The sequence below is a fragment of the Symphalangus syndactylus genome, chromosome 14 (genome assembly GCF_028878055.3).
Source record: "Symphalangus syndactylus isolate Jambi chromosome 14, NHGRI_mSymSyn1-v2.1_pri, whole genome shotgun sequence".
NCBI classification, from domain to species: Eukaryota; Metazoa; Chordata; class Mammalia; order Primates; family Hylobatidae; genus Symphalangus; species Symphalangus syndactylus.
Window position 1 is genome coordinate 66,600,908 of NC_072436.2, and position 27,338 is coordinate 66,628,245.

At 47.8% G+C, this 27,338-nt stretch overlaps 1 protein-coding gene and 1 non-coding gene across 2 annotated transcripts; one reads left to right on the forward strand and one right to left on the reverse strand.

The window, feature by feature from the left end:
• The first annotated feature begins 3,554 nt into the window (after positions 1-3,554).
• Positions 3,555-3,626, forward strand: TRNAW-CCA (transfer RNA tryptophan (anticodon CCA)). The gene has a single exon. It is a non-coding gene; the product is annotated as a tRNA-Trp (tRNA).
• A 16,099-nt stretch (positions 3,627-19,725) lies between these two features.
• LOC129463013 (phosphatidylinositol 3,4,5-trisphosphate 3-phosphatase and dual-specificity protein phosphatase PTEN-like) lies at positions 19,726-22,506 on the reverse strand. The gene is made up of 2 exons (XM_063617055.1): positions 22,503-22,506; positions 19,726-21,948 (listed from the first exon to the last, which is right to left on the reverse strand). Exons 1-2 carry the CDS (start codon positions 22,504-22,506, stop codon positions 20,033-20,035), a joined length of 1,920 nt encoding a protein of 639 aa, XP_063473125.1. The 3' UTR covers positions 19,726-20,032.
• Positions 22,507-27,338: the final 4,832 nt, after the last annotated feature.

Here is a 27,338-nt window from a genome sequence, read left to right on the forward strand (position 1 = left end):
CAAAGATCCTGATTCAAAAATAAATACAAATTTTTTTTTTAAGTTTTTATTTTTAGACAGGGTCTCATTCCCAAAGTGCTGGGATTATAGGCATGAGCCACCTGGCATGGCCAAAAAAAAATTATTTAAATAGAGTGACATTGATCTTTCCTTGGTGTGGGGCAGCCTTCCAGTAGACTCTGGACGCAGGTTCTGAAGTCCTCACAGTGACTTTGCTGTGTGGCTGATGCTGGAAAAAGGAAGGAAGTCTCAGAGTGATCAGCAGAAAGGGAACCCAGTACACCACTCCCCAGCTGCCTCCACCAGGGTCCAATCCACCCTGGGCCATCAAAAGCAAGAAGGAGGTGACTTATGTCTCTGGCCACCTGGAGGTAGAATCAGTAATCGCCGCTGACTTCTCTCCCGGAGGAAAGACAAGGGGCCTTTGGCTTCCTGCTTTTCTGACAGCCTGGGGACTGGCACCTCAGGACTCACAGTTGATACTAAATTCCTGCTCTTCTCACATTCGGACACAAACACAAAAATTATCAAAGACGCCTTTCGTGTTTGACATGTTAGAGGCAGCCTGGGAGCCCTTAGATCTTTCACTGGGAAACCAAACATCGTTCCTCTTTTCTTTCTGCAAAGGCAGGGGCCCTTTCCAGATCTTTCTTTTTTTTTCTTTCTTTTCTTCTTTTTTTTTTGAGATGAAGTTTCGCTCGTGTTGCCCATGCTGGAGTGCAATGGCGCGATCTCAGCTCACTGCAACCTCTGCCTCCCGGGTTCAAGCGATTCTCCCACCTCAGCCTCCTGAGTAGCTGGGATTACAGGCGCCGCCACAACACCCGCTAATTTTTCTGTATTTTTAGTAGAGACGGGGTTTCACTATGTTGGCCAGGCTGGTCTTCAACTTCTGATGTCAGGTGATCCACCCACCTAGGCCTCCCAAAGTGCTGGGATTACAGGTGTGAGCCACCGAGCCGGCCAGATCTTTCCTTTTCTAAAAGACATAAAGCCCTGTGGGTGTTGCATTTATTGAATTAAGATTGATGCAGCGCCGGGCGCGGTGGCTCAAGCCTGTAATCCCAGCACTTTGGGAGGCAAAGGTGGGCGGATCACGAGGTCAGGAGATCGAGACCATCCTGGCTAACACGGTGAAACCCCATCTGTACTAAAAATACAAAAAATTAGCCGGGCGTGTTGGTGGGCGCCTGTAGTCCCAGCTACTCGGGAGGCTGAGGCAGGAGAATGCCGTGAACCCAGGAGGCGGAGCTTGCAGTGAGCCGAGATCGCACCACTGCACTCCAGCCTGGGGGACAGAGAAAGACTCCGTCTCAAAAAAAAAAAAAAAAAAAAAAAGATTGATGCTTCATGTTCTTCAACAGACCAGGAGAGTTTATCTTTCTTATTTAATAAGGTTTTTTGTTTTGTTTTGTTTTGAGACGGGGTCTCGCTCTGTCCCAGACTGGAATGTAGTGGTGCAATCATGGCTCACTGCAGCCTCGACCTCCTGAACTCAAGCAATCCTCCCTCCTGGTCCTTCCAATGTTTTGGAACTACAGACGTGAGCCACCACGCTCGGCCTATTTACTAGCCTTTTTACTGAAAAATTTATTTACTCACTTAGTGGCCAGGTGCAGTACCTCACACCTGTAAGCCCAGCACTTTGGGAGGCCCAGGCAGGAGGATCACTTGAGCCTGGGAGTTCCAGACCAGCCTGGCCAACATGGCGAAATCCCGTCTCCACTGAAAATACAAAAATTAGCCATGGATGGTGGCACACGCCTGTAATCCCAGCTAAGTGGGAGGCTGAGGCAAGAGGATCGCTTGAGCCTGGGAGGCAGATGTTGCAATGAGGCCAGATCACACCACTGCACTCCAGCCTGGGCGACAGAGCGAGACTCTGTCAAAAAAAAAAAAAAAGCATTCACTCACTTACTGTTTTATTTTTCTTATTTAGTAGGAAGAAGAAAGTACTGTTCAAATCAGGGACTTGACTCCCACAAGAGCCCGGAGTCTTAAGTGGACAATGAGCCATTTAAAACCATGCCTGGGCCAGTCACGGTGGCTTAGCCTGTAATCCCAGCACTCTGGGAGGCCAAGGAGGGCAGGTCACTTGAGGTCAGGAGTTCGAGACCAGCCTAGCCAGCATGGTGAAAACCCGTCTCTAGTAAAAATACAAAAATTAGCTGGATGTGGTGGTGCGCACTTGTAATCCCAGCTACTTGGGAGGCTGAGGCAGGAGAATCGCTTGAAACCGGGAAGCGGAGGTTGCAGTGAGCAGAGATCATGCCACTGCACTCCAGCCTGGGCGACACAGCAAAACCCTGTCTAAAAAAAAAAAAAAATGCAGGCTGTTTCACGCCTGTAATTCCAGCACTTTGGGAGGCCTAGGCAGGCGGATCACCTGAGGTCAGTAGTTCTATATCAGCCTGGCCAACATGGAGAAACCCTGTCTCTACTAAAAATACAAAAAAAATTAGCCGGGCGTGGTGGCGGGCGTCAGTAATCCCAGCTACTCGGGAGGCTGGGAGGCTGAGGCAGGAGAATCGCTTGAGCCTGGGAGGCGGAGCTTGCAGTGAGCCGAGATTGCGCCACTGCACTCCAGCCTGGGCAACAGAGCGAGACTCTGTCTCAAAAATAAAAAGAATAGTGGCATTTTTCAAGTCTTTTTGGCAAGGTGCTTCCTGGCCGTGGGCGTCGCCCTCTTCACCCCCGCGCTTGTCTCCTGGGGGGAGAGGAGAAAGGAGTAGCCCCGAGCCCCGCGCCCCCGCGCCCCCGCGTCCCCTTCGCCGCAATCCGCTCTCGGCCGCCACGCCGGGGTCCTGCCACCTCCCGAAGACGACGTCGCCGCTTCAGAGGAGGCAGGAGACCCGGCCAGCGGCGACCGCGAACGCCTCTGCCGGCAGCCCAGCCGCCCCCATCCAGGCCCCGTCGTCCCCAGCCCCGCCCGGAGTCACCCCACCTCCCTCCTCGGCGTTCCCTCCTCCACCCGCGTCCTCACGCCCGCCCCGACGTCCCCTCGCTCCCTCTCAGAGTCCTTTCTGCCCCGGGGTCCCCCTGCCCTCTGGGCTTCCTCCAGTCCGTCGTTCCTCCCCTGGACATCTCCTCACCCCTAACCCCCCGCGTCCTCACCGCTCCTCGGAGTCACCCACCCCCGCGTCCCCTTCTCCCCTGCGTCCCCTCGGCTCCCTCCCAGAATCCTCATGGCCCAGGGATCCCCCCGATCCCGGGCCTCCTCCCGGGCATCTCCTCAATCCGACCCCCCAATGCCAGTCCCCACCCCCCGGTGCCAGTCCCCGCACCCCGGCGTCCCCTCGCCGGGTCACTCCGCGACGCGGAGAAGGCGGAGCCCGAGTCTCGGCCGCCGGGTGGCTGCTCCGCTGCGGCGCCGCAGTTCAGGCTGGGATGCCCCAGCGCGTCTGTGTTCCCACACCCGAGAAACCACACTCGCCAGCGCTCTAAATTGGTGCTGGAATTCAAGAAAGAGGGCGTCTTTCCTCCTTAGCCTCCCAGCCCTGGAACCATGCTGGAGAAACGAGGTCTTTAGCGATGCGGAGTCACCCTTTAGTTGTGACCTCGTGGCGCAATGGTAGCGCGTCTGACTCCAGATCAGAAGGTTGCGTGTTCAAGTCACGTCGGGGTCAAGGTTGGGTTTTTTTTCTTTCTTTATTGTGGAAGACTGGAAGGAGCGGAATAAAAGTCATAAATGAGAAATTAAGCCCCCTGCAAGATCTGTTGTCCTTCCAACGCAACGGAAAGCAACTCCTTTTTCCTTTCGCTGGGAATAAAAACGCCGTTCCGTTCGGAGGGAGGGGCAGCACCAACCCTCGGAGCGAACCCCGAGGGAGCCGGAAGCCACCCAGCCCGGTCGCAGGGAGGGCGCCCCGCCCGCCACGCCCACGCCCACTTCTGCCCGCCCCCGACTCACCTGGGCTCTCACCTGGAAGGGGTCCCTCGCGTCCCGGAAGTGGGCTCCCCAGCCTAAGGACTGGTGTCTTTTGCGTCTCCGTCTTCTCCCTGCCTGCCTTGAACTTCTCTTTTTTTGTCTGCCGCACTTTCAGGGGTGCCTAGTCTCAGCGATGGTCTCTCTGGTGGTCCTTTCTCTGACACCTGAATTGACACCTCATCCTCAGCAGTTCTATGATTCGGCCACAGCCATGAGGCCTGGATATTCACTTCAATGTTGTCTAACAGTTGTTACCATGTATTACATCTGGTTGGAGGGTTCATAGGATCTAATGTTATGAAACGTGATGTTCAGGTCTGAATTCTCTCCACCTGCGTGGTCCAAAAGCCCCAGGCCAAGAAATTATAGTTTCCCAGGTTAGGAGACCCCACTGATGCTGGCAGAAGTTGAGGTAAATTCTCTCTGAGAGAAATACATCCTCACAACAGGCCTTTTAGTTTTCCCACATATAAAGTCCCAGTCGAAATTTACTCATAATACATTTTAAAGGAAAATAAAGTCTGTGAAGCTGATTCTGCTGTCTACTGTTTTTGCAAAAACAGCAGAATCAGATCCACAGATTCCAGTATGGAGATAGATTATCAGATATTGAATACCCAATGGATATGTTTAATCTTTTTCAAAAAATAAAAGAGGAGAACAAAACGTTAACTAGAGAATGCTAAACAATAAAAATATATGTGTAAATAACTAAAAACAAAATTCTAGCAATGAAAGATTTAATACTTGAAGTTAGAAACAATGGATATATTTAACAGCAGATTAGACTGGGTTGAAAAAAGAATAAAATGGAATATTGTGGTGATTCAAAATACGTGGTCAGGCATGACTAAATATACAAATTGAAAACTGCTCGACCATATTATAAAAATATAAAAATAGAGGGTCAGGCATGGTAGCTCATCCCTGTAATCCCAGCACTTTGGGAGGCCCAGGAGGGAGGATCTCTTGAGCCCAAGAGTTCAAGACCAGCCTGAACAACATGGTGAGACCCCATCTCAGATGTAGTGGTGCACTGCTGTGGTCCCAGCTACTCAGGAGGCTGTGGCAGGAGGATCACTTGAGCCCAGGAGCCCAGGAGGCTGCAGTGAGCCATGATCACACCACTGCACTCCAGCCTGGGCAATAGAGTGAGACCCTGTCTCAAAAACAAAACAAAACAAAAAGTAGGCCAGACGTATCGCCCGAGGTCAGGAGTTCGAGACCAGCCTGACCAACATGGAGAAACCCCATCTGTACTAAAAATACAAAATTAGCCAGGCGTGGTGGCACATGCCTATAATCCCAGCTACTCAGGAGGCTGGGGCAGAAGAATCGCTTGAACCCAGGAAGCAGAGGTTGTGGTGAGCCAAGATCACGCCATTGCACTCCAGACTGGGCAACAAGAGCAAAACTCTGTCTCAGAAAAAAAAAGTCAAGGAATTATGTTCTGGTATAAAATTATTTGATTTCTTTTAGGGCCTGCTGTGTGTCACGTTGGTATCTTATTGCTACGAAAAGTCAGTCTTAAGGTCTCTGTTCCTTTCTTTCTTTTTCTTTTGTTTTTGTTTTTTTTGTTTGTTTTTTGTTTTGAGACAGAGTTTCGCTCTTGTTGCCCAGGCTGCAGGATCTCTGCAACCTTCGCCTCCTGGGTTCAAGCGACTCTCCTGCCTCAGCCTCCCAAGTAGCTGGGGATTACAGGCGTGGTGCACCACCACGCCTGGCTAATTTTGTATTTTTAGTAGAGATGGGGTTTCACTATTTCGGTCAGGCTGGTCTCGAATTCCTGACTTCAGATGATCCACCCGCCTATCAAAGTGCTGGGATTACAGGCATGAGCCACTACGCCAGGCCAAGGTCTCTATTTAAAATTGGTGCTGGTCAGCTGTGCCTGAATTCCAGGGGGATATAAGGAAGCACGACCACCCATTCCCACCACAGCCTGAACTCGTATTTCAGGTTTACCTTAGAAATGCGCTTGGCTGAGAGGAGGGGTCTGTTCCGTTGTTTGGGGGACTAGGAATTTTTGTTTGTTTGTTTTTTGAGACGGAGTCTCGCTCAGTCGCCCAGGCTGGAGTGCAAGCGATCTCAGCTCACTGCAAGCTCCGCCTCCCGGGTTCACGCCATTCTCCTGCCTCAGCCTCCCGAGTAGCTGGGACTACAGGCACGCACCACCACGCCTGGCTAATTTTTTGTATTTTTAGTAGAGACTAAAAATTTTTAGTAGTTTCACCGTGTTAGCCAGGATGGTCTCGATCTCCTGACCTCGTGATCCACCCACCTCGGCCTCCTAAAGTGCTGGGATTACAGGCGTGAGCCACCCCACCCGGCCTGGGGAACCTAGGATCTTTAGTTTACACCACATACTGGCATCCTTGGCTCCAGAGGGGAGGAATGAGCTTGGGCTTCAGAACTGAGAATGTTCCTATCAGAACCTGTTCCTTCAATGGGCTAAAGCCTGAGCACATGTCACCAAAGCTGGAGAACTAAGCGGCACAAGCCAAGATCTGGAACCCACCTTCTGTTCCTCCCTCACGCCATCTGAACTTGATACTCAACATGAGAAATTCCTTAGCGTCAGCCCCACTCCCACCTCAGAGGAGGGGCAACTTCCCTCAGGGGGGACTTCAGCCCTGGGGGACACTGCCTGGCCAGGCCTGGGTGAAGAGTCCTCACGACCTCATTCCCTGGAGCTGCCTGTGGGAGAGTGAACTTTAGAAGCTGAGTGTCAGAAAGAAACCGGGTGATCTCAGCCTAGTTCGTGCTCCAGGGGATACACAAAACTGACAGTGGCTGGGAATAGAGGCAAAAAGTGTCCAGAGCGGATTACAGAACTGGAAGGTCCCATTTGTATAAAACAGATAGAATGCCAGGGACCCACAGACTCCTACTCACACAGGACTAGAAAGGAACACGCCAAAACATTAGCGATAATGATCTCTGGGTGGCAAGATAACATATTTTTTTTTTAATCTTTTTGCCTGTGTTTTATTATTTTAAAGCAACAAACAGTAAAGAATAGTAGTAAATGTTCCAGCCTACAGTGAAAGGACCTGGCCAGAAATCCTGACTCCTGCCCTGATTAGTTGTGTGGCCTGGGACAGTTTATTTAACCTCTCAGTCCTCAGCTTCTTCATCTGTAAAATGGGAATAATAATGGTCCCCACCTTACAGGGCAAATAAGAGAATTCAGTGAATAGATTAGAATTCACACTGCATGAGTGAACACAGAGAGCTTCGAACAGTGCCTGGCACATGGCAAACACCATAGATGCTGGCGTTGTGTTCACCATTACTCTGTAAACCAAAAATAAAATTCTGATCAGGTGTGGTGGCTCACACCTGTAATTCCAACACTTTGCAATACCAAGGCAGGAAGATCTCTGGAGCCCAGGAGTTTGAGATCAGTCTGGGCAACATAGAAATACCTCATCTCTACAAATAATAATTTAAAAAATTAGCCAGGTGTGGTGGCATGCACCTGTAGTCCCAGCTATACTCAGGAGGCTGAGGTGGGAGGACTGCTTGAGCCCAGGAGGTGAAGGCTGCAGTGAGCCATGATCATACTACTATACTCCAGCCTGGGTGACAGAGCGAGACCCTGTCTCAAAATAAAATAAAATAAATACAAAATAATAAAATAAAAATGTCTGAGCTCTCCAACTGACTGGCAGACACCCCCCATTCCCTACCCCTGCCCCCTCCTCAGCCAAGGACATTCCAAAGTAAACCTGAAAATCTAGTTCAGGCCATGATGGGAAGAGAAGTCCACATGCCTCATGATATCCTTCTCTCTTCGGAATTCAGGTACAAGGGACCAATATTAATGTTAAAATAAAGATCTGGCTGGGCGCAGTGGCTCATGCCTGTAATCCCAGCACTTTGGGAGGCCAAGGCAGGTGGATCACCTGAGGTCAGGAGTTTGAAACCAGCCTGGCCAACATGGTGAAACCCCGTCTTTACTAAAAGCACAAAAATCAGCCAGGCATGGTGGCCGGCACCTGTAATCCCAGCTACTTGGGAGGCTGAGGCAGGAGAGTTGCTTGAACCCAGGAGGCAGAGGTTGCAGTGAGCCGAGATCAGGCCACTGCACTCCAGCCTGGGCAACAAGAGCAAAACTCCATCTCAAAATAAATAAATAAATAAATAAAAATAAATAATAATAATAATAATAAAATAAAGATCTTAAGACTGACAAAACAATGTCTTTATAGGTACCAAATTCCAACTGATTCTAGTATGGCATCACATGACAGACAGCAGGCCCCGAAAGAAATCAATGTATTTTATTCCAGAATATATATATATATATATATAATTATTATTTTTTGAGACAGAGTTTCACTCTTATCACCCAGGCTGGAGTGTAACGGTGTGATCTCAGCTCACTGCAACCTCTGCATCCCGGGTTCAAGCGATTCTCCTGCCTCAGCCTCCTGAGTAGCTAGGATTACAGGCGCGTGCCACCATGCCTGGCTAATTTTTGTATTTTTAGTAGAGATGGGGTTTCACCATATTGGCCAGGCTGGTCTTGAACTCCTGACCTCAAGTGATCCACCCGCCTCGGACTCCCAAACTGCTGGGATTACAGGTGTGAGGCACTGTGCCCGGCCCCAGAATATATATTTTTTGATATATTTTGAAATGGCCCTGCAAAGCTGTCTCTTGTAGAGGAAATTTACATCCTGTAGAGAATCCCCCTCCCTTTCCAGGTCTTTTTCCTGGTCCAGGAGAGATTAACTAAGAGTTTGGTACCTTCTCAGGCCTGATAAGAGCTCTAAAGCCCGCTTCCTGGAGGCTTCCTCGGCATGAACAGAACTTTGATCTCCACAACTCCCTATCCCCAGACACTCCTTTCTATTGATGCCAGGTTTTTAGATCATAACTTAACTCTTTCAACCAATTGCCAATCAGAAAATCTTGGAATCCACCTATGACCTGGAAGCCTCAATCCACCCCCATCACTCCCAGCTCTCACTCCCCTCTTTGAGTTATCCTGTCTTTCCATACAGAACCAATGTACACCTTACACGTATAGATTGATGTCTGCAAGTTCCGTCCCCCTAAAATGTATAAAATCACACTGTGACCCAACCACCTTGGGCACATATTCTCAGGACCTCCTGGGGCTGTGTCACAAGTTGTGGTCCTCACATTTGGCTCAGAATAAATCCCTTCCAATATTGTCCAGAGTATGGCTCTTTTTGACAGCTCTTCTAGAATTATTAATATTTCCAAGGCTAAGAAATTCATCACTAGATCAGTCAGTAAAAGAAGATTGTATAAGTTCAGAACTTAGACCAAGAGTGTATTCCACTGTCACCCAGCTCCAAGACAGGGACCCGGTGATTCTGTGACCTGCGTGCTGTGATGGATCATTCAAATGCACGACAGGCTCCTGAGGCCATCACAGGCCGCTTGGCTCTTGTCAGGCCCTCCTGGTGGGGGGATTTTGACCACAGTTAGTAAGGGATAGAGCAAAGGACAGTTTCACTGTCTAAAAAGCAAAATTTTAGAACACCGGAAGGGGGCAAAATGACAAGCCCAGGAATCACAGGGACGTCACTGGGAACATCTTTTTCCTCCAACATAGAACTAATTAACTTTGTGCTTGGGTATTCTCTAAAATAATTTCTGGAAAACCATGTAACCCTTGTACATTTTCCAAGTGGGCATAAAACATTTTCACCATGGCCGGGCGCGGTGGCTCACGCTTGTAATCCCAGCACTTTGGGAGGCCGAGGTGGGCGGATCACGAGGTCAGGAGATCTAGACCACGGTGAAACCCCGTCTCTACTAAAAATACAAAAAATTAGCTGGGCGTGGTGGCGGGCGCCTGTAGTCCCAGCTCCTCGGAGAGGCTGAGGCAGGAGAATGGCGTGAACCCGGGAGGCGGAGCTTGCAGTGAGCCGAGATTGCGCCACTGCACTCCAGCCTGGGCGACAGAGCGAGACTCCGTCTCAAAAAAAAAACAAAAACAAAAACAAAAACATTTTCACCATAATTAAAAATAGTTGCAAGGGCTGACATATTGCAAATAGTAACATTTAAAAATAAAATGGTTACATCATTTTAAATATATCCAATGATGTATACACACCACAATTTGATATTGTCACCCATTTTTAAAAAAATACATGTACAAGCTCTTCCTTAACAGTCAGAAAATTTCATCTTTCCTTTTGCTCTTCATATTTCCATTCCTTCCCCCCATCAATTTGTAATATACTTTCATGCTGAAAGTCTTTTATTTACCACTCTATCATGACTCTCACCACAAAAGTACAAATGTAAATTGAAAATTAAAATGTCTCATTTCCTGAGACCTTCGAAGGCTAAGTATTAACAATTTTTCTTTGGGATAGAATTATCACTATTTTAAAAATATTTTTTGTCTCCCTCAAATCATGGGAACTATAATTAATATCAACACAGCATTGCTACAAACAACACAAATATATTACACATCTTGATAATGTATTATGAGGTTTTGAAGTTGTCAGACTGCCTCTTTGGCACCTGAGAAGTGTTTCCGCCTTGGGGCAATGTGAGGTAAAATGTGGGTGAGAAGGTGTCTTTCTTTTTTTTTCTTTTTTTTTTTTTTTTTTTTTTTTGAGACGGAGTCTTGCTCTGTCACCCAGGCTGGAGTGCAGTGGCGAAATCTCGGCTCACTGCAAGCTCCGCCTCCCGGGTTCACGCCATTCTCCTGCCTCAGCCTCTCCGAGTAGCTGGGACTACAGGCGCCCGCCACCACGCCCGGCTAATTTTTTGTCTTTTTAGTAGAGACGGGGTTTCACCATGGTCTCGATCTCCTGACCTCGTGATCCGCCCGCCTCGGCCTCCCAAAGTGCTGGGATTACAAGCGTGAGCCACCGCGCCCAGCCATCTTTCTTTAGTGACAAATACACTGAGAAGAGAAAGGAGAAGGCAGTTTTAACCAGAAACTTGGGAATCTGGAACAGTAGTTGCTTTTTTTTTTTTTTTTTTTTTTTTTGAGATGGAATCTCACTCTGTCACCCAGGCTGGAGTGCAATGGCATGATGGCATGATCTCGGCTCACTGCAGCCTCTGCCTCCCAGGTTCAAGCAATTCTTCTGCCCCAGCCTCTTGAGTAGCTGGAATTACAGGCACCTGCCATCATGCCCAGATAATTTTTGTATTTTTGTAGAGACAGGATTTCACCATGTTGGCCAGGCTGGTCTTGAACTCCCGACCTCAGGTGATCCACCTGCCTCTGCCTCCCAAAATGCTGGGATTGCAGGCATGAGCCTTAAAACTTTCCTTGTCACACACAGTATTCTCTTGTCACCTACAGTATTGACTACTACAGTTTGAAGATGCCATCAAAACCTGCTATGGAGAGACTGGAAAAGCTGACCGAGCCAGTGGCCCACTGGAGGGAACACAGCAGAGCAGATGGAGCAATAACATCCCAGATGTGGGGTGAGGTGCACAGCCCAAGGTCTTCACATGGCCTCGGAGTGCTGGGCCAGATGTCACTCTGCCAAGTCAACCCAAAGGAAGCCTGGAGACCGAGTCACAGGTAGAATCTATGCAAAGGGAGGAGTAGACATTTTAAAAAAGAAAAGAAAAATGCAATTTTCCCAAATAACTTTATTACTTTATGATGAGGAATAACAGAACACCCGTAAGTAGGTACCTTTTCTGTTTCAAAAAAAAATTTTTTTTTTTTTGAGACATAGTCTCGCTTTTTCACCCAGACTGGAATGCAGTGGCACCATCTTGGCCCACTGCAACCTCTGCCTCTCAGGTTCAAGGGACTCTCCTGCCTTAGCCTCCCGAGGAGCTAGGATTACATGCGCCCACCGCCACGCTAATTTTTGTATTTTTTAGTAGAGACGGAGTTTTGCCATGTTGCCCGGGCTAGTCTCAAATTCCTGACCTCAGGAGATCTGCCTGGCTCGGCCTCTCAAAGTGCTGGGCTTGAGCCACCACTCCCGGCCTGTTTTAAGTGTTTTTTGTTTGTTTGTTTTTCTGAGACAGAGTCTCGCTCTTTCGCCCAGGCCGGACTGCAGTGGCGCTATCTCGGCTCACTGCAAGCTCCGCCTCCGGGGTTCACGCCATTCTCCTGCCTCAGCCTCCCGAGTAGCTGGGACTACACGCGCCCGCCACCACGCCCGGCTAATTTTTTGTATTTTTAGTAGAGACGGAATTTCACCGTGGTCTCGATCTCCTGACCTCGTGATCCGCCCGTCTTGGCCTCCCAAAGTGCTGGGATTACAGGAGTGAGCCACCGTGCCCGGCCTTAAATGTTTTAACTTAGGTTAAAGTGTTTCTATTTTAAGTGTTACATATGTCTATAGTCTATTTAATTGCCTTACTTTGCAATAAGACACTGAAATAATTTATAGCTCTTTAAACTCCACTTTTAGGGGCTGGACGCAGTGGCTCACCCCTATAATCCCTATGCCTTTGGAAAGCCAAGGCGGAGGGATCCCTTGAGGCCTGGAGTTCAAGCCTAGCCTGGCCAAAATGGCAAGACTGCTACCCCCAATTATTATTATTTTGAGACAGGATATCGCTCTGTCACCCAGGATGGAATGCAGTGGTGCCATCAGAGCTCACTGGGACCTTGAACTCCTGGGCTCAAGGAATCCTGATGCCTCAGCCTCCTGTCTGTCTGGGACTACCAGCATGCAGCACCACACCTAATTTTTGTATTTTTTTGTAGCAATGGGGTCTCACTATGTTGGCCAGGCTGGTATGGACTACTAGCTTCAAGTGATCCTCTAGCCTCAGCCTCTCAAAGGGGTGGGATTACGGGTGTCAGCCACCCCACCTGGCCTAGTTATTTTTTAATTAAAGTTATTATTTAAATAATATTTATTTTTATTAGTGGCTCATGAGTGTAACCCCAGAACCTCAGAAGGCTGAGGAGGGAGGATTGCTTGAACCCAGGAGTTCAAGACCAGTCTATCAACATAATGAGACCCAGTCTCTACCAAAAATAAATAAATAAATAATTAGTCGGAAGTCTAAGTTCCAGCTACTTGGGAGACTGAGACGGGGGGATCACTTGAGCCCAAGAGATCGAGGCTATAGTGAGCGATGATGGCACCACTGCACCCCAGCCTGGGTGATAGAGTGAGACCCTGTACCAAAAAAAAAAAAAAAAAATAGAGATTGTACTTGAATGCAACTTAAGTCCCCTACTTGTTGAAGACCACCCATGATTGTCTGGTCTTAGACATTTTGAAATGGGATGAAATGTATGTGCCTTAGCAGAAAGAACAGGCTTTAAAGTTAGACATATTTACATTTAAATCCTGGTTTGACCAGTTGCTTTTACACAAGCCTTAGTTTTCTCATCTATGAATAAATAAGGATAAGAGATAATAATGCCCATTGTGATTTTTTTTTTCTTTTTGGTGAGAATCAAATGAGAATGTGTTATAGGGCCTGGCAGTTAGGTGTTCAAAACTGGGGGTTATTCCTGTGGTGATGCTGAACAGGGCTGTCTTTATACTTCCATTGCTCTGAGGGCCAGGACTTCTGGGGCTAGCTCTTGCCCTAAATTCCTGTGTGACCCATTTTCCTCTGAGGCCCAGTGACCCCATGTGTCCAATGCAAGCTTGATGCCTGGAGAGGCCTCCAGCTTTGACACTCTCATGCTAACTCTCTACAGCCTTGCTGCTCAGAAGGTGGGCCTCAGACCCACAGCAGAGGAGGCCTGGGAGTAGCTGCAGACTCTCAGACCCCACCCCAGACCTACCCTAGACTCTGAATTGGCACCTGAACAAGGTTTCCAGGTGATTCTCATGCACATTGCGACCAAAAATGTTCTGCCCCACTGTTCCGGATTGAACTGATTTGAGGTACCTTAGTTGACGAACCAAACCACCAGAATGATTGGGAATTTAGACATTTTGTTGACTCTAGGAATTAGGCATATCCTGACAGTTTAGAGACATTACTCTTCATTTCTGACTCCTCACATCTGAAAATATGGAATTGATTCATTCCGAATGTTTTATTTCTGGGGACAGCCGGTGCTCCCAGTGCATTTGCTGAATGAGTGATGAGCTGTGTATGGAGTTGGATATTCCTGACTTTTGATTATGTGATGTTAAATGATGACTTTTTTTCCCACTCTGTCTGGAATCAGGCAGAAGTAATTTCCAGTCCCCTATCTGCCACTAATTAGCCATTTAGCTCCAGGCAAGTTACTTAAACCATTTGAACAGCAATTCACCCATCTGAAGAAGCAAGTAATAACCCCCTCTAGGATCCTTGTCAGGATTATGAGGTAATGGCTGAAAACACTCAGCCCAGCCCTAGAATATGGCAGCTGTTAATGATATTACAAGAAGGAAATGTCATTACATCAAATAGTAGGTAATGGACAATGGTATTACATTATTATAGTTGTCATTGTTATTAATATCTTGGGGACAGATTCAAATGGAGCTATAGGACAAAAAGTGCTTCTGGGCATTCTCCCTCAGTGATCAGATGACACCCAGGTTCCTGGAAGATGGTTCCCTAAAGGTCTTTGATATTACTTCTGGTCTGGTATCACACTTGGCCCACAGTGGCCCCTCACAGGCGTGGCCAAGCAAACACTCTTCTCCAAAGATGGCTTACAATCTGAGAGTTCTTCTTTTTTCTTTTTTTTTTTTTTTTTTTGAGACGGAGTCTCGCTCTGTCGCCCAGGCTGGAGTGCAGTGGCGCAATCTCGGCTCACTGCAAGCTCCGCCTCCCAGGTTCATGCCATTCTCCTGCCTCAGCCTCCCAAGTAGCTGGGACTACAGGCGCCTGCCACCACACCTGGCTAATTTTTTGTATTTTTTAGTAGAGGCAGGGTTTCACCGTGTTAGCAGGATGGTCTCGATCTCCTGACCTTGTGATCCGCCCACCTCAGCCTCCCAAAGTGCTGGGATTACAGGCGTGAGCCACCGCGCCCGGCTATTTTCACTTCTTTTGTGGATCTTCAGTTGCTTCAGGCCATCTGGATGTATACACGCAGGTCACAGGGGTTATGATGGCTTAGCTTAGGCTCAGAGGCCTGACACCTATGTCGGGTGATCCATCACCTCGGCCTCCCAAAGTGCTGGGATTACAGGCATGAGCCACCACGCTTGGCCCTTATTTATTTATTTATTGAGACAGGGTCTCACTCTGTTGCCCAGGCTGGAGTGCAGTGGCACAATCATGGCTTGTTGCTGCCTTGACCTCCAGAGCTTAAGCAATCCTCCTACCTCAGCCTCCTGAGTAGCTGGGACTAGAGGCTCATGACACCATGCCTGGCTAATTCTTAAATTTTTTGTAGAGATGAAGTCTTACTATGTTGCCCAGGCTGGTCTCCAACTCCAGGGCTCAGCCTCCCATCCTGTGATGCTGCCTTTTTCTTGAGTCCAGGGGTCATGTTTGATGGGGAACTGAATGACTTCAGCTAGGTCATCTCTGTCAAGACCTGGAGTATTTTATTTTAACCTCCAAAAATCCAGCACTAGTCCCATTCTGTCCTGCACTCAACAGCAGTGCTGAGTCAACTGAGCTCCTGGCCAGTCTGGGGACTTGAGCTCCTTCCTGGTTGAGCACCACCAAGCCCTTAGAGTCATCAGACACCCTTGGCTATCTCTGGTCTGCCCATCCTGAGCCCAGATTACAGCAGCAATTGGCCTAGGCCTTAACCTTGGGCACTGCCTGGAGATTCTTGGGCTGAGTCATAAAAGATGTTGTGGGGGAAATATAGAGAAATCAGACTGTCACTGTGTCTATGTGGAAAAGGAAGACATAAGAAACTCCATTTTGATCTGTACTAAGAAAAATTCTTCTGCTTTGAGATGCTGTTAATCTGTAGACCTAGCCCCAGCCCTGTGCTAGCAGATAACATGTGCTGTATTGACTCAAGGTTTAAGGGATTTAAGGCTGTGCAGGATGTGCTTTGGTAAAAATGTGTTTGCCGGCAGTATGCTTGGTAAAAGTCATCGCCATTCTCCAGTCTTGAGTACCCAGGGACACAATGCACTGCAGAAGGCAGCAGGGACACCTGCCCAAGAAAGCCTGGGTATTGTCTAGGTTTCCCCCACTGAGACAGCCTGAGATATGGCCTCGTGGGAAGGGAAAGACCTGACCGTCCCCCAGCCTGACACTCGTAAAGGGTCTGTGCTGAGGATTAGTGAAAGAGGAAGGCCTCTATGCGGTTGAGATAAGAGGAAGGCATCTGTCTACTGCCCGTCCCTGGGAATGGAATGTCTTGGCGTAAAACCAGATCATACATTCTATTTACTGAGATAGGAGAAAACCGCCTTATGGCTGGAGGTGAGACATGCTGGCGGCAATACTGCTCTTTACTGCACTGAGATGTGCAAAGTCAGACATAAATCTGGCGTACGTGCACATCCAGGCACAGCACCTTTCCTTAAAATTATTTTTGACACAGAGTCCTTTGCTCACATGTTTTCCTGCTGACCCTCTCCCCAGCATTACCCTATAGTCCTGCACATCCCCCTCGCCGAGATGGTAGAGATAGTGATCAATAAATACTGAGGGAATTCAAAAACCAGTGCCGGTGCAGGTCCTCACTTGCTGAGCGCCAGTCCCCTGGGCCCACTTTTCTTCCTCTATACTTTGTCTCTGTGTCTTATTTCTTTCTCAGTCTCTTGTCTCCACCTTGTGAGAAATACCCAGGAGCATGGAGGGGCAGGCCCCCTTAAGATGTGGCCACATGTTTTGAACAAAAAGTCATAAAAGATGTGGCCACATGTTATGCCCATTTGGGCTTAAAATCTCAGGGTCTTATATAGGCATATGACTAGGTGTGAGCTGGGTGGGGCAGAGGGGTGTCCTCTGTCAGGGTGTACATGGGGGCACCTTGTAGGGCAGTGCTCCAAGCCCAGAGATGTATCCAGAGATTTCTTTGACATCTTGGACAGGGATATGGACTTCTGCCGAGCATACACATCAGACGCTCACTCTTGGTTGCCTGCTTTACACCCATTCTGCTCCTATTCTGTGCTCACAGAACCATAATGACTTTTTCTTTTCAAAGAACCAGCTTTTGGTTTTGTTGATTTTTCTCTATTGATTTCCTATTTCCAATTCTATTAGCTTCTGCTCTAATTTCTTTTTTTCTTTTCTTTTGTTTGCTTTGGATTTAATTTGCTCTTCTTTTTCTTGTTTCCTATGGTAGAAGCTTAGATGATTGATTTTAGATGGTTCTCTTTTCTCATAGATGCAGTCAATGCTAGAAATTTCCCTCTAAGCACTATTTTTTAATTCTGCATCCCACAAATTCTGATAGTTTGTATTTTCATTTTCATAAGATTTAAATTCATGACCAACATGTTTTAAAACTTTTCTTGAGATTTCTTCTTTGGCCCATGTGTTACTCAAAAGTGTGTTGTTGGCCGGCACAGTGGCTCACGCCTGTAATCCCAGCACTTTGGGAGGCCGAGGAGGGTGGATTTCCTGAGGTCAGGAGTTCAAGACCAATCTGACCAACACGGTGAAACCCCGTCTCTACTAAATACAAAAACTTGGCTGAGTATGGTGACGCATGCCTGTAATCCCAGCTACTTGAGAGGCTGAGGCAGGAGAATCGCTTGAAACCAGAAGGCGAAGGTTGCAGTGAGCCGAGATTGCGCCATTGCACTCCACCCTGGGCAACAAGAGTGAAACTCTGTCTCAAAAAAGAAATGTGTTGTTTAATCTCCAGATATTTTGGGGTTTTTCCAGCTAGCTTTCTGTTATTGATTTCTTTTTTTTTTTTTTGAGACGGAGTCTCGCTCTGTCGCCCAGGATGGAGTGCAGTGGCGCCATCTTGGCTCACTGCAAGCTCTGCCTCCCGGGTTCACGCCATTCTCCTGCCTCAGCCTCTCCGAGTAGCTGGGACTACAGGCGCCCGCCACCACGCCCGGCTAATTTTTTTTTTCGTATTTTTAGTAGAGACGGGGTTTCACCGTGGTCTCGATCTCCTGACCTCATGATCCGCCTGCCTCGGCCTCCCAAAGTGCTGGGATTACAAGCGTGAGCCACCGCGCCCGGCCTCTGTTATTGATTTCTAATTTAATTTTATTGTGTCCTGACAACATACTTTGTGTGGTTTCTTTTTCTTTTCTTTCTTTTTTTTTTTTGAGACATAGTTTTGCTCTTGTTGTTCAGGCTGGAGTACAATGGCGTGACCTTGGCTCACTGCAACCTCTGCCTCCCTGGTTCAAGCGATTCTCCTGCCTCAGCCTCCGGAGTAGCTGGGATTACAGGCATGCACCACCACGCCTGGCTTATTTTTAGTAGAGACAGGGTTTCTCCATGTTGGTCAGGCTGGTCTCGAACTCCCAACCTCAGGTGATCCATCCACTTGGGCCTCCCAAAGTGCTGGGATTACAGGAATGAGCCACCGTGCCCGGCCCAAAATGTTCTTCTGAAGCCCTGTGCACTTTACCTCACTACCTTTAACGTTTTTTTTTCCTTTGAGACAGAGTTTCGTTCTTGTTGCCCAGGCTGGAGTGCAATGGCTTGATCTCGGCTCACCGAAACCTCCACTTCCCGGGTTCAAGTGATTCTCCTGCCTCAGCCTCCCAAGTAGCTGGGACTACAGACATGAGCAACCATGCCGGCTAATTTTGTATTTTTAGTAGAGATGGGGTTTCTCCATGTTGGTCAGGCTGGTCTCGAACTCCCAACCTCAGGTGATCCACCCGCCTGGGCCTCCCAAAGTGCTGGGATTATAGGCGTGAGCCACCGCGCCTGGCCTGTGTGGTTTCTATTCTTTTGAATTTGTTAAGGTGTGTTTTATGGCCCAGAAAATGGCCTATCTCATGAATATTCCATGCTACCTTGAGAAGAATGTATATTCTGCTGTTGCTGGATGAAGCAGCCTGCACATACTCATATATCCGCTTGACTGGTGGTGCTATTGAGTTACTGAGTTTCTGCTCACTGGATCTGTTCATTTTTGATAGAGGGGTGTTGAAATCTTCAACCAATAATAGTGGATTCACGTATTTCTCCTTGTAGTTCTATCAGTATTTGCTTCACACATTAAGGATTGCTGTGGGGCCAGCTGAAGCACTTTGGGAGGCCAAGGTGGGCAGATTGCATGAGTCCAGCAGTTCAAGACCAGCCTCGGCAACATGGCAAAACCCTGTCTCTACAAAAAAATACAAAAATTAGCCAAGCATGGTGGCACGTGCCTATAGTCCCGGCTACTCGGGAGGCTGAGGTGAGAGGACCACTTGAGGTTGCAGTGAGCTGAGATCACACCACTGCACTCCAGCCTGGGTGACACAAAGAGAGCAAGACCCTGTTTCAAAAAAAAAAAAAAAGATTGCTATGCATTAACCCCTTTACCATTGTGTAATACCTTTGACTTTTTTTTTTTTTCTTTTTTTTTTTTTTGAGACGGAGTCTCGCTCTGTCACCCAGGCCGGAGTGCAGTGGCGCAATCTCGGCTCACTGCAAGCTCTGCCTCCCGGGTTCATGCCATTCTCCTGCCTCAGCCTCTCCGAGTAGCTGGGACTACAGGCGCCCGCCACCACGCCTGGCTAATTTTTTGTATTTTTAGTAGAGACGGGGTTTCACCGTGGTCTCGATCTCCTGACCTCGTGATCTGCCTGCCTCGGCCTCCCAAAGTGCTAGGATTACAAGCGTGAGCCACCGCACCCGGCCACGTGTAATACCCTTATACTCTTATAAAGATACCCCTTTCTTTGCTCTGAAATGTGTTCTGTCTAAAGTCAGTACAGCTAACCCTTGCTTTCTGTTGATAAGCGTTAGCATAATATATCTTTCTCCATCCCTTTGCCTTTAATCTAGATGTCTTTATATTTAAAATAGCTTTATTTTATTTTTTTTTAAATGGGAAAGTGCCATCTTTATTAATCCTAATTGAATTTTAAATGTCCTTTTGACACAAAAAGGTATATACATGACACAGCTACACAACCTTTTTTCAACTGGACAACAAGTGTCAAAACCCTGTGGATGTATAGGGTAAAACAAGATTGGTCAGGAAAAGAGAATTGTTCCTATAACTGGTAATCGGACACAATGTCCTATTGCCATTAAAAAAAAAAGGTCCATTTTCAGTTTATTCAAGTTTGTTTTCATGGTGTTTTATCCCTCTTGATAAAAAAAAAATCAGACTTTTGTAATTTGTGTATGCTGATCTTCATCAAAAGGTTCACTCTCTGGATCAGAGTCAGTGGTGTCAGAATATCTATAATGATCAGGTTCATTGTCACTAACATCTGGTGTTACAGAAGTTGAACTGCTAGCCTCTGGATTTGACGGCTCCTCTACTGTTTTTGTGAAGTACAGCTTCATCTTAAAATTTGGAGAAAAGTATCGGTTGGCTTTGTCTTTATTTTCTTTGTCAAGATCATTTTTTGTTAAAGTAAGTACTAGATATTCCTTGTCATTATCTGCACGCTCTATACTGCAAATGCTATCAATTTCTTGATCACATAGATTTCCATTTTCTACTTTTTTTGAGGTTTCCTCTGTTCCTGGTATGAAGAATGTATTTACCCAAAAGTGAAACATTTTGTCCTTTTTTAGCATCTTGTTCTGTTTGTGGAAGAACTCTACTTTGATATCACCACACACAGGTAACGGCTGAGGGAACTCAAAGTACATGAACTTGTCTTCCCGTCGTGTGGGTCCTGAATTGGAGGAATATATCTTCACCTTTAGCTGGCAGACCACAAACTGAGGATTGCAAGTTCCGCCACTGAACATTGGAATAGTTTCAAACATCATCTTGTGAAACAACGGTGCCACTGGTCCATAATCCAGATGATTCTTTAACAGGTAGCTATAATAATACACATAGCGCCTCTGACTGGGAATAGTTACTCCCTTTTTGTCTCTGGTCCTTACTTCCCCATAGAACTCTAGGGCCTCTTGTGCCTTTAAAAATTTGCCCCGATGTAATAAATATGCACAAATCATTACACCAGTTCGTCCCTTTCCAGCTTTACAGTGAATTGCTGCAACATGATTGTCATCTTCACTTAGCCATTGGTCAAGATCTTCACAAAAGGGTTTGATAAGTTCTAGCTGTGGTGGGTTATGGTCTTCAAAAGGATATTGTGCAACTCTGCAATTAAATTTGGCGGTGTCATAATGTCTTTCAGCACAAAGATTGTATATCTTGTAATGGTTTTTATGCTTTGAATCCAAAAACCTTACTACATCATCAATATTGTTCCTGTATACGCCTTCAAGTCTTTCTGCAGGAAATCCCATAGCAATAATGTTTGGATAAATATAGGTCAAGTCTAAGTCGAATCCATCCTCTTGGTATCTCCTTTTGTTTCTGCTAACGATCTCTTTGATGATGGCTGTCATGTCTGGGAGCCTGTGGCTGAAGAAAAAGGAGGAGAGAGATGGCAGAAGCTGCTGGTGGCGAGGCTTCTTCTGCAGGATGGAAATGGCTCTGGACTTGGCGGTAGCTGATGCCCCTCGCTCTGCCGCCGCTTGGCTCTGGACCGCAGCCGGGTAATGGCTGCTGCGGCGGCTGCCGGATGGTTGCAGCGACTGGGCCTGCTTCTCCTCAGCAGCCAGAGGCCTGGCAGCGGCGGCAGCGGAATGGGGAGAAGACGAATAATCCTCCGAACGGCTGCCTCCTCCGGCGGCCTCCGGAGCCCGGGCCACGGGGAGTGCGGCGGCGGCGGACTGGAGGTTTAAAACCGGCCCGGGTCCGTGGATGTGCCGCCGCCGCCGCCGCCGTGTTGGAGGCAGTAGAAGGGGAGAGACCAACTCTCCGGCGTTCCCAGCCCTGGAAATGGTGACAGGCGACTCAGACCCCCTCCCTGGAGCTGCAGCCGCCGCGGCCGCCGCCGCCGCCGCTTCTCCCCCCCGCTCCAGGAGCGGGAGGTGCCGCCGCCGCCGCGCCTCAGCCGGCTCCCGCCCGAGCCCACGGCTTCCACCTTCCCTTTCAGGAGAAGCCGAGGAAGAGGCTGTACGGTTAGAAAAGACGAAGAGGAGGCGAGAAACGCCGCCGCTGCCGCCGCCGCAGGCCGGCCGGCTCCCCGAGGGCGCTGCCCCCGCGGCTGCTCACAGGCGCTGAGAGGGGCTCCGGGCCGCGGCGGCCGCCGTCTCTCATCTCCCTCGCCTGAGCCCGGCCTCGCCTCACAGCGGCTCAACTCTCAAACTTCCATCATGGCTGCCAAAATAGCTTTATTTTATTATTATCATTATTATTATTATTTTAATAGAGATGGGATCTTGCTACGTTGCCCAGGCTGGTTTTGAACTCTTGGGCTTAAGCAATCCTCCACCTCAGCTCCCAAATTGCTGGGATTACAGGCGTGAGCCACCTTGCCTAGCCTATGTTTCTTTTTCTTTTTTAAAAACTTTTTTTTAGTGGTTCCCCGAAAGTTTGCAATATACATTTACAATTAATTCAAGTCCACTTCCAAATAACAATGTGTCACTTCACAGGCAATACAAGTGCTTTATAATAACAAAATAATCCTAATTCCTCCCTCTCATTCCTTTCTATGGTTGCTATCATTCATTTCACTTATGCATACTTAAGCATATCTAAGTTTCAAGGGATTGATCCTGATTTGCCTAAACCAATCACCAATGCCCCTTGTCTAACCCATCACCACAAGCCTGTTTTGGAGCTATTACGGGGAAGGGTGTTGGGTTTCCCACTATAGGTAAGCTGGGGTTCAACCATTTTAATTTTGATTTTAGATGATAGGGTGACCTTAGCAGGTTGGGCAACTTGGGGACATCCAATCAAGGTTGTTAGAATTTCTTGTACATATGGATTGGAATTATCTTGATTTTGCCACTTTTCATTGTTTACGTGTTCCCTGAGAGGCAACCACGTGTTTAGGAATGTTTGCCACATGGTTATCAAGTTTCAAAGAGGAGGAATCATATAAGATTTAAATTCATGACCAGGCTCAGTGGTTCATGCCTGTAATCCCGGCACTTTGAGAGGCCAAGACGGGAGGATTGCTTCAGCGCAGGAGTTAAGACCACCCTGGACCACATGGCAAAACTCCATCTCTACCAACAACAACAAATTAGCTGGGCGTGGTGGCAGGAGCCTGTAGTCCCAGCTACTTGGGAGGCTAAAGCGGGAGGATCACTTGAGCCAGGGAGGTAAAGGTTGCAGTGAGCCATGATTGTATCACTGCACTCCAGCGTGGGTGACAGAGCAAGATGCTGTCTCGAGAAACAAAACAAAACAAAACAAAAAACACCACCACCAACAAAAACCAGACTGGCCACAGTGGCTCATGCCTGTAATCCTAGCACTTTAGAAGGCAGAGGTGGGCAGGTCATTTGAGGTCAGGAGTTTGAGACCAGTCTGGCCAACATGGTGAAACCCTGTCTCTATTAAAAATACAAAAATTACCCAAGCGTGGTGGTGTGTGCCTGTAGTCCCAGCTACTTGGGAGACTGAGGCGTGAAAATCTCTTGAATCCAGGAGGCAGAGGTTGCAGTGAGCCGAGATCTTGCCACTGCACTCCAGCCTGGACAACAGAGTGAGACTCTGTTTCTTTTTTTTCTTTTTTTTTTTTTTTTTGAGACGGAGTCTGGCTCTGTCGCCCAGGCTGGAGTGCAGTGGCGCGATCTCGGCTCACTGCAAGCTCCGCCTCCCGGGTTCACGCCATTCTCCTGCCTCAGCCTCTCCGAGTAGCTGGGACTACAGGCGCCCGCCACCACGCCCAGCTAATTTTTTTGTATTTTTAGTAGAGACGGGGTTTCACCGTGGTCTCGATCTCCTGACCTCGTGATCCACCCGCCTCGGCCTCCCAAAGTGCTGGGATTACAAGCGTGAGCCACCGCGCCCGGCCGAGACTCTGTTTCAAAACAAAAAGAAACAGAAAAACCCCCCAAAACCTGACGCTTTGAACCGCAATGGTGGTGGCTAAGTGCAGGCATCACATCCCACAGTTAGGAAAAAATTACAAACCAAACACTGGGCTCTGAGATAAATCAGACCAAACCCAAAAAACCAGGGTCACTCTGTCAAGTCCTAGTATCCCAAAGCAGTGAAACTTGAGTCGTTCCTGGAAGTTGTTGACTCCCTGACCTGAAATTCTTCTCTCTGATTTTTGTAATGCTAATATCTGAAGATGTGTTATGACCTTTATGGATATGATTTTCATGTGAAATTTTCGCTGTTTTTTATTTTTTTCATATCATTAACAGACAGTAACTTTGGTAATCTTGTCTTTTTTTTTTTCTTCAAAAACCTGTAGTGTCTTCTCATTTGGAAATCCATTCCCTGAAGTCTGACCATGCAATTGTTCTGCAGATAACATTCTTCCCTTGTCTAAAATGCATCTGCCTCTGGCTTTTTCTCCCACTGGGAAGGGTCCACCCAGAAAGCCTGGAGGCACTGATCTACCAGAGCTTCCGGGGCGGTTTGTCCAGGTGCACAGATGAACCTAGATCATTTCCTTTCTTTTTTTTTGAGACAGAGTCTCGCTCTGTTCACTCTGTTGCCCAGGCTGGAGTGCAGTGGCGTGATCTCGGCTTACTGCAAGCTCCGCCTCCCGGGTTCACGCCATTCTCTTGCCTCAGCCTCTCGAGTAGCTGGGACTACAGGCGCCCGCCACCATGTCCGGCGAATTTTTTGTATTTTTAGTAGAGACGGGGTTTTGCCATGTTGGTCAGGCTGGTCTTGAACTCCTTACCTCAGGTGATCCGCCCGCCTTGGCCTCCCAAAGTGCTGGGATTACAGGTGTGAGCCACTGCGCCCTGCCGAACCTAGTTCATTTCTAAAGCTCCTATAACTTGGAGATGATGACGTTAATAGTGATGGCTTATATTTGCATTCCTCAATAGGGTTCACAGGCAGGCATGGCTGCTCATGTCGGTAATCCCAACACTCTGGCAAACCGAGGCTGGAGGATCACTTGAGCTCAGGAGTTTGAGGCTCGCCTGGGCAACACAGGTAGACCCTATCTCTATAAAAAATAAAAAATTAACCAGGCTGGTGGTGAGTGCCTGTAATCCTTACTAAGGAGGCTGAAGTGGGAGGATTGCTTGAGCCTAGGAGGTTGAGGCTGCAGTGAGCCGAAATCATGCCACTGCACTCCAGCCTGGGTGACAGAGTGAAACCCTGTCTCAAAAAAAAGGAGTCACAGTGCACGTTTACACTCATTTTATCCTTTGATCCTCCCAATAAGGATGAATTTCATGATGCAATAAAGCTTAAAGCTTAACTCTCACGAATCCTGTTTTTTTTTTTTTTTTTTTTGTTTGTGAGACAGTTTCTTGTTGCCCAGGCTGGAGTGCAGTGGCGTGATCTCGGCTCACTGCAACCTCCACCTCCCGCGTTCCAGCGATTCTCCTGCCTCAGCCTCCTGATTAGCTGGGATTACAGGCACGCACCACCATGCCCAGCTAATTTTTGTATTTTTAGTAGAGACGGGGTTTCACCAGACCTCAGATGATCTGCCCGCCTCGGCCCCGCAGAGTGTTGGGATTACAGGCGTGAGCCACCGCGCCAGGCCTCCTGTGTTTTTTTGACTGTTTGCTGGCTTTGTTTCTGTTTTACTTCCTAGATTCTGTCTGATTCTTGGCCAGGTCTGTTTCTGGCTTGTGTTCTGATTTGTATACAGCGACTTATGCCCCCTTCAGTGAGGTTTTCATGATCTGACCATTAGGTGATCTCTGCCAGACAGCAGACTGAGCAGGAATTCTGATTATTGGTAGTAGATTTTTGTTGTTCTTGTTTTGGTTTGTGTGTTTATCTTGGAGATCCCAATGTTTCCTGGCTCTCCAGTTTTGTCTTTATTGTTTATATACAGTGTGAGCGCAAGTTACTCAATTAGAAAAGGGCCTTTTCTTTCCCTGGAATGGAGAGCAGCCTTTGATTCCTGTGGCTCAACCAATTGGTCAGTTTTGAGTTCTGTGTTTTCCTTTATGATTTGTGGGCAAAGTTAACAAAACTGAAAAAGTTGGCTCTCTTTCTGTGTGTCTAAATTTGTTTATTTTTTGAGACAGGGCCTCACTCTGTCATCTAGGCTGGAGTGCAGTGGCACAATCACAGCTCATTGCAGCCTCCACCCGCCTCCATGCTCAAGCGATCCTCCCACCTCAGCCTCCCAAGTAGCTGGGACCACAGGCGCATGCCATCCACACCTGGCTAATTTTTGTATTTTTTTTTTTTTTTGTAGAGACGGGGTTTCACCATGTTGCCCATGCTGGTGTTGAACTCCTGAGCTCAAACAATTCTCCTGCCTCAGCCTTCCAAAGTGCTGGGATTATAGGCATAAGCCTCCGCGCTACCCTGTGTGTCTAAATTTTAAAAAGCCTTCCCCTTTCTTGCCAAAAACAGGTATTTACCCTTTACAATCACCTGTTTATACTCTCTCTGCCTCCCTCTCTCTCTCCCTCTCTGTCTTCATTTAATATCTGTGATTCTCTTGGCTTTGCCCTTTTCCAATATTGGCTTTATCCCAGGGCCAGCAGCATTATGGCTGTAGCACTTCCAGGCATAACATTCAGATACCACTGGGTGTGGTGGCTCACGCCTGTAATTCCAGCACTTTGGGAGGCCAAGGCAGGTGGATTGTTTGAGCTCAGGAGTTCGAGACCAGCCTGGGCAACATGGTGAAACCCCGTGTCTACAAAAAAATACAAAAATTAGCCAAGTGTGGTGATGGGCTCCTGTGGTCCCAGCTATTTGGGAGACTGAGGTGGGAGGACCTCTTGAGCCCAGGAAGCAGAGATTGCGGTGAGCCAAGATCACACACTGCACTCCAGCCTGGGCAACAGAGTGAGACTCTGTCTCAAAAAAAAAAAAAAATCGGATGCTGCAACATCTGAAGGAGAAAATAGGGGCCTTTTTTTTTGTCTGACTGTTAGAAATAGGAAACCTTTTCCAGAAATGCCATTAGATTTTCACTCAGGCTTCGTGGCTAGAATTGGATCATAAGCTTGGGCAACATAGTGAGACTCTGTCTCTAATATACATATAAATACATTAAATAGAATTGGGTCATGCATGTCCGTTCCTACATAGGGCCCTGAGAAGGAAAATGAGATTCTTGTGGCTGGCTAAAATGACCCACCTGGGGTGAAAGGAATGTTGGGGAACTAGCCACAATGACCACCATCAATTCTACAATAAAAAGAGAATCGAAGGCCGGGTGCAGTGACTCACACCTGTAATCCCAGCACTTTGGGAGGCCGAGGTGGGCAGATCACGAGGTCAGGAGTTTGAGACCAGCCTGGCCAACATAGTGAAACCTCATCTCTACTAAAAATACAAAAATTAGCCAGGCGTGGTGGCACATGCCTATAGTCCCAGCTACTTGGGAGACTGAGGCAGCAGAATCGCTTGAACCCAGGAGGTGGAGGTTGGAATGAGCTGAGATCTCGCCACTCCAGCTTGGGCAAAAGAGTGAGACTTTATCTCAAAAAAAAAAAAAAAAAAAAAAAAGAGAATCGGGGCCGGGCACGG